At 42.1% G+C, this 9,628-nt stretch overlaps 1 protein-coding gene across 2 annotated transcripts in view; it reads left to right on the forward strand.

The window, feature by feature from the left end:
* si:dkey-237i9.1 (SEC14-like protein 1) overlaps positions 1-9,246 on the forward strand; it is a 29,304-nt gene extending 20,058 nt beyond the window's left edge. Inside the window, exons 7-17 of one of the 2 annotated variants that reach the window (XM_027283108.1) lie at positions 89-198; positions 456-645; positions 1,135-1,223; positions 1,506-1,576; positions 2,652-2,823; positions 3,055-3,189; positions 3,325-3,459; positions 3,668-3,919; positions 4,010-4,188; positions 4,632-4,658; positions 6,255-9,246. In XM_027283108.1, the coding sequence (XP_027138909.1) occupies positions 89-198; positions 456-645; positions 1,135-1,223; positions 1,506-1,576; positions 2,652-2,823; positions 3,055-3,189; positions 3,325-3,459; positions 3,668-3,919; positions 4,010-4,188; positions 4,632-4,658; positions 6,255-6,360 (1,466 nt within the window). In that variant the 3' untranslated portion in view covers positions 6,361-9,246. The remainder of the gene's footprint in view (positions 1-88; positions 199-455; positions 646-1,134; positions 1,224-1,505; positions 1,577-2,651; positions 2,824-3,054; positions 3,190-3,324; positions 3,460-3,667; positions 3,920-4,009; positions 4,189-4,631; positions 4,659-6,254) is intronic. The other variant, XM_027283109.1, reaches the window with a different exon arrangement.
* The last annotated feature ends 382 nt before the right edge of the window (positions 9,247-9,628 follow it).

Genomic DNA, 9,628 nt, shown 5'->3' on the forward strand with positions numbered 1-9,628 from the left:
ACAACATATTTATTTAGAGGAAGGTTAATTTGTCTTGCATTTCATTGAATTATATTCATTCAGAGGGTGTTTCATTTTTGTGTTGCAGATAAGTTGGATGCAGACTATATCAAACGTTACCTAGGTGATCTGACCCCCCTGCAGGAGAGCTGTCTGATCAGACTTCGTAAATGGCTGCAGGAGACGCACAAAGGAAAGGTAATGTTTTCCAGGTTCTGTAATAATGGAATAAAATCAAACAAGAATTTTTAGACACGATGAACTGAAGATATTTTTAAAAGGCTTACTGTCCATCTCAAATATTGTAATTATTATCAGGAATATCTGCAGAGGTACTGCCAGCTACTTTTTACATGCTAATATGGTGAACTGGCTGTTCAATTTCTGTTTAGCTTTGCAATTGGCAGCGTTGTCAAATGGTGCACTGATTAAACGCTCTCCTCTTTTCTGTCCAGATCCCTAAGGACGAGCACATACTGCGTTTCTTGCGCGCTAGGGACTTCAACATGGACAAGGCACGGGAGATCCTTTGCCAGTCGCTAACCTGGAGGAAGCAGCACCAGGTGGACTACCTGCTGGAGACCTGGAGCTCACCACAGGTCCTCCAGGACTACTACACCGGGGGCTGGCACCACCATGACAGAGGTAGGCCCTGCCAGAGGGAAGCAGCCATGCTTGAAAATGGCATTCAAACATGCACACGAAGACCAACATGCATACAGTTTCAAATTACACACAGACACACACACACACACCACGTGTACTAAAGTCATTCTTGGCATTCTTAGCAGCCCACAGCCTACAGCCCTCCAAGTGAATTAAACATGAGGCCAATTTGTCTGTACTGTGGATTCCTCGTTCAGAACGAAGGCCGACTGTTGACAATATAAATCAAATTTAAATGACTTTTATGTTCCCACATTAGCCAAGTTTGTCCTCTTATTTGAATCTGTCTGTTTGTATGGATGGACGGGGACAAAGCATGAAAGCATTTCTGAGTCTACACAGTCACTTTATGGCCTACACAGCAGAAGAACAGACCGGCAAACTATGCAAACCCAGCCGTGTAACGTGAAGCCCTGCAGAATGTAAATAGTATGATAGATCATGTAAATGTTTGTTTTATTCTTTTAGACGGCCGTCCTTTGTACATTCTGCGACTGGGACAGATGGACACCAAAGGACTGGTCCGCGCTCTCGGAGAGGAGTCTCTGCTCAGACATGTATGTAACACAAGTTGCATCACACTTTAAAGCTTGTGTGTATCAGTGTAGGTTGCACATTATAGGTCAGGCAGTTTGTGACTGGATTACATGTTAGGGAACTGATGTGGGCTGGCATGTCCTGTCAAGTGTATTAACAGCAGGAAGTATACAGTACATATAAAAATAGCCTGCCGGTTCATAATGTACCCACTTAAATTTGCTCAGGTTACGAGTGTGAGAGTTAAATGTTTGAAATGTCAGATTGCAATAGACCACTGAGTTCATGTTGTGTCATTCTAGGTTCTGTCTATTAATGAGGAGGGTCTGAGACGCTGTGAGGAGAACACCAAGGTGTTTGGTCGACCCATCAGGTAAATTTTCACCACAAGTTGAAAAGCTGAAAAAAATACTTATGTGCCAGCAGCCTCGAGTTCCAGCTTCTTAAATTTGTGGATTCCTTTTTTTCTCTTTTAAATATCTCTGAACACATTGTTTTTTAGATTGTTGGACTGTTGGTGGGACAAACTCAGCAACTTTATAAACTAAACAGAATATTCAAAAAGTTTTTTTTTTTGTCACATGCTGATATAAATTGTGCAGTGTATGTAGGGTGACATACTTTTAAAGCTGTGCTAAAAAGACAAGATTGCATTAATGATAATAATTAGAATAAGGGTAAAAAAATAAGTAAATGTACTTTTAGAAGGAGGACGGCGTGTTAAACGTGAGAAGAAAGGTAAAAGGGCAGAGTTCATTCATGAGTAATCAACAACCATTATCCAAAATATAATCTTTATTATCAAAGTCATTTGTAGCCCCAGATCAATACAAATATTACAGCAAAACTATTTTAGAGGTTTAAATGTGGTTGTAGATAAATGTAAGTGCAGGATTTAGTGGGGAAAAAAAAGCTTTGAATAAGCATTACTCTTTTGTTTGTTTTTACCATGAGGCAGCATTCAAGCTAAATGGATCAAGTTCAGCAGTAGTAGTCTGCACACAGGTGCACACAACCACAGCTCGAGTGGGTCCAGGGCATTTATCTCCCAAAATGGAAAGAATGCACAAGAGTCTTCCGTGAGCGAAGCTGATTCAGATGGAGAGAGTGAGAGTGAGGGAATGGAGATGGTATCTGTCATCTGTCAGCTCTGAAACAGGAGGAGGTGGCTGGGATAAGAGCCACGCAGGAAGGCATGTGAACTATGAATGGCTGTCATGTCACAGCCCTCAGCCAGAACAGACAGAGGGGAAAGGGATGATGATGAGGGAGTGGAGGGGGTCCAGAATTAGTAAGCATTGCCTTTGCTTCTTATAGTAAGCTTCACTTGAGAATGACAGGTGCTAAGTGACCGGAAAGAAGCTGTAGTCCAGTTGTGTGTGTGTGTGTGTGTGTGTTTGTGGCATGTGTTTAACCACACTTTAATCCCCTCTTTTCCTCTTCTGTAGCTGTTGGACATGTCTGGTAGATCTGGAGGGGCTAAACATGCGTCACTTGTGGCGACCAGGAGTCAAGGCGCTGCTGAGGATCATCGAGGTCGTGGAGGCCAACTACCCAGAGACTCTGGGACGGCTTCTTATCTTGAGAGCTCCCAGAGTTTTCCCTGTACTCTGGACACTGGTGAGAGCCAAGAGGAGTCACTTCTCACAGTATCAATTTATATTCATTAGAAAGGTGTTTGTAGTATGTGTTCCACAATCATTTTCATACATGGAGACATGTATGAAATAAAGATGAGACTGAAACGTCCCTGTTAACAAACACACTGTCGTACTTTGCCATTGTACGACAAGGATGCAACTAATTTGGTGTGTATCCATAACTGATATCTACTTGTGCCTCTGCCCTTAGGTGAGTCCATTTATTGATGAAAACACCCGCAAGAAGTTCCTCATCTATGCAGGCAATGACTACCAGGGTCCTGGAGGGCTGGTGGACTACATAGACAAGGAGATCATCCCTGACTTCCTGGGAGGAGAGTGTATGGTGAGTGTCAGTTTATCATTTGAGAACATGATTTAATTCTGAATAGGAACTTTCTGTGACATGACACCACCCACATTGAAATCTCCTTTACTGACCCAGTTCTATGTGTGCGTTTGTCATGCTTCTCCTCCACAGTGTGAGGTACCAGAAGGCGGCCTGGTTCCCAAATCGATGTACCGCACAGCCGAGGAGCTCGAGAACGAAGACGTCCGCCTGTGGACTGAGACGATCTACCAAAGCGCCAGCGTCTTCAAGGGAGCTCCGCACGAGGTGAGGCTCATCACAAAGCACCGAAGTCAGAAGAAGAGCTGGAGAGCCTGGGGTGATGTTTTGAAATGAGTACTGAATGTAGGGCAGCACAGCAGAGAGCTGCATGATGTCTGTGGTGGAGTTTTTTTTTTTTTGAAAGTTCTGCCATCTAGTGGTTAAATGTTGTAAATTACTTCATTGTGGGTTTTCTCCACTTTTTACCAACCAGGTTCTTATTGAGATCATTGACGCCTCCTCAGTCATCACGTGGGACTTCGACATGTGCAAAGGCGATGTCGTTTTCAACATCTACCACTCCAAGCGGGCCCCCCAGCCTCCACGTAAAGATCCCCTGGGAGCGCATGGCATTACATCCCCAGGAGGCAACAACGTCCAGCTTATCGACAAGTCCTGGACACTGGGGCAGGATTACAGCATGGTGGAGTCCCCGCTCACCTGCAAAGAGGGCGAGAGCGTGCAGGTAAGGTTCTTCTTAAAATGATGCATTATGGTCCTAACATTTGTTTTTAATCTTTTGCTCATCTGTACTATTAACGCGTCCTCTCCTCAGGGCTCCCACATCACACGGTGGCCAGGTTTTTACATCCTCCAGTGGAAGTTCCACAACATGCCAGCCTGCTCGGCCACCAACCTGCCCCGAGTGGACGATGTGCTGGCCACCCTGCAGGTCTCCTCGCACAAGTGTAAAGTCATGTACTACACCGAGGTGTTGGGCTCTGAGGACTTCAGGTTAGTAGCTCTGAGTGTTTGTGTGTGAGATTGAAAGAAATACATACATTTGTGTCCATGCTATATGTTTAACGTTTATGCGTGTGTTCATATTTTTGCTGTTTTTAGGGTGTTTTGACCATGATGTTGTGATAAGTTTTTAATTTCAAACATTCTTCCGTTATGACTGCTCATTTTCCACTGCCTTCTTTCAGTTTCCCCCTTCTACAACCTACCACATAGCGCCACGTATGACATTTGATATTTGAATGAATTAAGTCTGTAATGTTGCTTAAATGACCCCATGGAAAGCCTTAAGAGCCCACAGTTTTGAAATGAGGATGCTTCCCTCCCTTGGAGACTCCTTTAATCCAGCTTCTTCTGTCCAATCTGCTCCTGTTCTATTGCTCCCCTCCCCACTCCTTCTCCTCTTCCTCCTCCTGCTCTGTCTTCTTCCTGTGAAGAACGGCTTGCTGTGATGTGCAGAGTTTGTAAGTGGCTCAGTGTTTGCCCCCTTTTTCCTTTAGCACTAGCTCATCATCATCACTGCTAATTTGAACGGCCCCCTCATGGCAGTCACGCGTCTGATGCAGCATAGAGATGCTTGTTTTGCATCTGTCCTTGCTCATGGCTTTCCTTAGCATTGGCTTACAGGATGTTGTTGCCTTGTTGACAGTGAAAGAATCCTCGCACTGGAGCTTACATCTAACTATCCACTTGCTGGCTTCAGTCACCTTGCTTGCATGACTAATATCAGGAGTTCTAGACTGGGTTAAGTACTGCTGTTTCAAGAGTACACACTCACACACACGCACACTTAATATACACCTACATATGGACTTGTGAATCCACTTTCAGAGGCATTTCCTTGCATTTTTACTTATTTTTCTGCACTCATCCATCTGTACTACCAGCTCACTGATTCTCACTTTGCTTTCAGTGCACCTGATGTTTTGTTTTAACAGACTTTAAATCACCATCTAACTCACATTTAACAGGATGTTTTGCTGAAGTTGATACATCATGTTTAAAATAAGATTTCTAAATATCTGAAACAAACTAAGAGTTTAGGTAACCTTTTTGTCCATTGTGTCTGTAATGTTCCTGTGCAGCAACCTATCAACACATGCCAAGCATTCAGAATGTAATAGGACAGCAGTTACATCATTTTCAGTTTTCTACTGTTGGTCTGACAAAAAACTTCTTGCTGGACTTTTTTCATCATACACTTTATAGTCAAATACGAAGCGCCAGAAAATGAAAATGGTTGTTAACTGCAGCTCCAAATAATACTTTTTAATTTCAAGTTTCACCCTTGCTCGTAATCACTTCCCCACAGATAGAAATGAAAATAAAGGGAAAGTTATTTTCTTTTGTAAAACATAAATGTTTAACTTTAAACATACAGTATGCATAAGAGAAGCAAACTATAAGTGTGTTGTTTGTAAAAAATGTATTTGGAACCTAACAAAGGACAGGGCACAAATGTGGCCAGGACCGGCGCTGAGTATTATGACTATATTTGTCCTTTGAATGCTTGATACATGTGTTGTCATGCATTATATAAGTATGTTTAATACTTTATAAACATGGGATGAAGTAAAAAATATTTTGATTTATGTAAAAAGAATGCATAAAAAGACACACAAAGCTTCACGCTTTGCCATAGGCAGCTAAGCCTTTGAATATGCAAGGAAGCCATTGCACCAAAGGTGTTTTTGGTTTTGCATATGAAATGGAGCCGATCTGCTCCTGCTCTCAACAACAACACTGCCCTGAACTTCAGCAAGAAGCCTTTCTCCCATAGTATGTTTGAAAATCTACCTGAACAAGCAAACATGTTGATGTCCTCTCACAGTTACGACACTGTGTTGGTTGTTGCGGCCTCTGGCAGAGCCTGAGCCTTATGAATCAGTTTCCCTCGTGTAGGTTTGATCAGGCTGCATGGTTTCTGCAGCATGAGCACGAGTCGTGCGCACAGAATGCATTCAGTTAGTCACTGGCAGACGGCGGATGTTCTGGTGTTGCATATATGTGAAGTTCGTGTTCGCTCATATTTTCTCTTGATCTCTTGTTTCTTCCTTCAGGGGTTCGATGACCAGCCTGGAGTCGAGTCACAGCGGCTTCTCTCAGCTCAGCGCCGCCACCACCTCCTCCAGTCAATCTCAATCCAGCTCGATGATCTCCAGGTAGAAGCTGAATCATCAATCCCCCCCACCCCCCAACTGAAGCCAACTTTCTCTCCTGCCCTTCCTCGACGTCTTTGGACTCTGTTCCTATTGCACAGCCAGTCTCTAACAGAACTGAAGCATGCTTGCACAAACAGAAGACAAAGAATAAAAAAAATCTGAGGCAAAAAAACAAAGAAAAACGGAGACCATGTACAATTTTAAAGGGCTGATTTTTGCACAAAGGTCATATATTTTTCATGCCTGGCACCTGAGCTGGGCAGCAGTTTGAATCAGAAATTAGCAGAATGTTTGTTTGTGCCGTGTCTCATGTGGGAGGGAAGGTTAAAGGTCGGGAGATGAGATGCGTTTGCCTTTGTGGCAGTGGAAGCTGAAAGAAGCAATATTCTCATCCTGGGAGCTACGGGACCGAATGAACACACTGGAGGCGCTGTTACATATATGCATTTACATCTGCACCCACAGAATACAGTACTGAGACGACGCATACCTCATTCTTGTGCGCTCGCTGAAAAAACTGGATGTGCTGTTACATACAAACACCACTGCACATGCACACAAACATACGGACGTTTGAGGACATGCAAAAATTTACAGTGTTTGCCATATTACCAGAGGGGTTTGTTCAAATCTGGTGAATTGTTTATAGGTCAAAGTGTTTGTGGGCAGTGTAAACTCTTATCTAGACTGGGGTCGAATATCAACTGCAGGTAATTTGTTATTCAGACCGCGTGGAGCTACAGAGTGGGTGGAGCCTACCGAATCATTACGAAGCAAAGGTGGTGTCAGCAAAGTTTCCAGCTGAGGGGAAAATAACATTGGAAAGTTTTTTTTCCCCCCGTGGCTGTGCGAGCTTTCCTGTCATTCATTTTGTTGTCTTATGTGGCAAACCCCACCTGTCTGTCTCACGAGGGCTTTATCACACCTTGAAAAGCATTTGAATATTTGAGCCCAGGGTCTGACTCTTGGCGAAGTAATCCACTAGAAGCAATAACACGAGTTTGACTTTCCACTGTGTGAAATATTTCTATTGATCATTTAGACGTACGTGGAGAATCATGGGTGCTGATTGCAGACAACCTTTTTGTTTGTTGCTAGTTTGTGTACAGGCAGGCAAGACAAAGGCAGGCAAACTGAGCCAGCGAAGCGCTAAATTCTGTGACACCAACATTATCACTTCCTGTCTCTGTTTCCATTCCGTCAGGAGAGAAACACAAATAACTCGCCAGATTTTCTCCTGGACATGTTTTATTAATTCACTCGGAATGAACCGTAAGTTAGTTTGCTTTCTGTCCAGTGTCTGCACAATTTAAGGAGCCAGTGAAAATCATGTGGTAAGATGCCTTGTCACTGATTTGTGAATGTGCTACTGACTGGCTAGCGCTCTCGCCAGCCAATGAAATGCCTGAATCTGGAGGGTTGTGATGTATTTGGGCAGAACTGCCATCATTCATTACCTATTTTTCAGAGTGATGTAGATTTCAGTGTGCATTAGGGATGAATGTTACTTTGTGATTATCATTTGACGGTGCACCAGTAGACAACATATTGATACTGTACACGTACTAGTGTTGGTTGGAGTTTGTTACTGTTTATTTTGAGGTGAGTACTTGATGGGGTGAAGCAGTGTGGTGTGTTGCTGCATGCTCACATGGTGATTGGGTTTACAGATCTATTATTTAAAAACTAATATACAGCCATTTAAAGAGTCATGTGTCAATAAATACCATTTTAGCCTTCGTAAGTATCACGTAGGAACATACCTGCTTTTTACATGCTTCTTTTTTGTTTTTTCAAGGTCACCACTGTAACAGATGAGTGATTATGAGTTAAATGAACATTTCTAAATGCAACACATCCATGTAACAGTTTTGTAACACAGTTTATTTGGTTAATAAGCATCGATGACTTCACATAGATCGGACTCCCCTGAAGCGGGGGCAGAAATGGTCACCATTGCCAGGAGTCATTGTATGCTATTGCCATGGTTACTGAGTGAAGTTGAAAAAGGAAACAAAAAAACAAAGACACTCCTGAAAAAACTGGCCCTGCATCTTGTTTTTGATACATGAAACTGCTTGTTTTTAATATTAATGAAAGGTCAAGGGTTAACATGTGGTAACTTTGTCATTAACTGCAATAACATGAAAAATGCTTTATTGAGTAAAAGGACCTTCTCTGATTGTGGGCTGTTAAGTGTGTATGATGGTGTAAAAGAATGAATGTTAGAAATGGTGGAGATAAAAGATATGCCTGTAAAAATGTGCGTAACACTCCGCCCGTCACGGCGGGTGTGTTTCTCTACTCGGCCTCTTCTCACTTTCTGAAGCATGTCTGAAACCACACGACTAACTTTCCTTCACCTGGTTATTCCTGCGTTTCTTTAGTGGCTCGACTGATGATGAAACGGGTAACATCAGTTCCAGACCTGACTACTCTTATATCCTGTCCTTTTGTCTTTCTCTCTATCTACTCTTTGTTACTTCAACACTCCATTTTCTTTTGTTTTGCTTTCAAACACTTTTCATTGTGTACATGACAGATAGCAGAGTGAACCTCGATTGAAGCCATAGGCACAAAGAAGTGTACTTGGATCAGATGTTTCATTTCTGCTTGGATTTAGTATTACAAATACCAGAAAACTTCCATGTTCTGCCTCTCTGACTTTAGCTCTTACACTTTTTCATCAAGATCTCATTGACAAATGAGGGCTATAACTGTTTGTCTTGTCTGTTTCAACACATTTGTCCGTCTCTCTGCTTCCTTTTCTGACATATCTTCTCTTTACCGTGATGTGAGGAATTATGTAAAAAGTACATGTTTGAATTAAAGAGATTATGGCGCCTTTACATTTTTGAAAACATTAAACTTGAATTATGAGAGAATATATTCACTCGTGCCAGATCCATTTGTGTTTTGCATGTGTCTTTTCTGCTTTTACTTATATGATGATTAAAGTTAAGCACATAAGTTCCAAATCTAAAACAAAAAAATATTTGATTTAGACCCATTCAATTACTTTTGAATTAACAGCCTGTACATTTGAAAACACACTTTCTTGCCAACATTTTTGTATTTCTTTTAAACTCCCATCGTCTAAATATGAATCGCTGAAAATTGTGTTAATGTGTCTCCCTGCATTTCGTAATGACTGTGCCACAGGCTGCACTCACATAATGATTTGATATTTAATGAAAATCATAAAAATGGATTTTGCGTTTGCTGCATCACTGACTTCAATAATAATCAGAAAAGATAATCTGTCCCCACTG

This window comes from Larimichthys crocea, chromosome X (assembly GCF_000972845.2).
Source record: "Larimichthys crocea isolate SSNF chromosome X, L_crocea_2.0, whole genome shotgun sequence".
Lineage (NCBI taxonomy): Eukaryota > Metazoa > Chordata > Actinopteri > Sciaenidae > Larimichthys > Larimichthys crocea.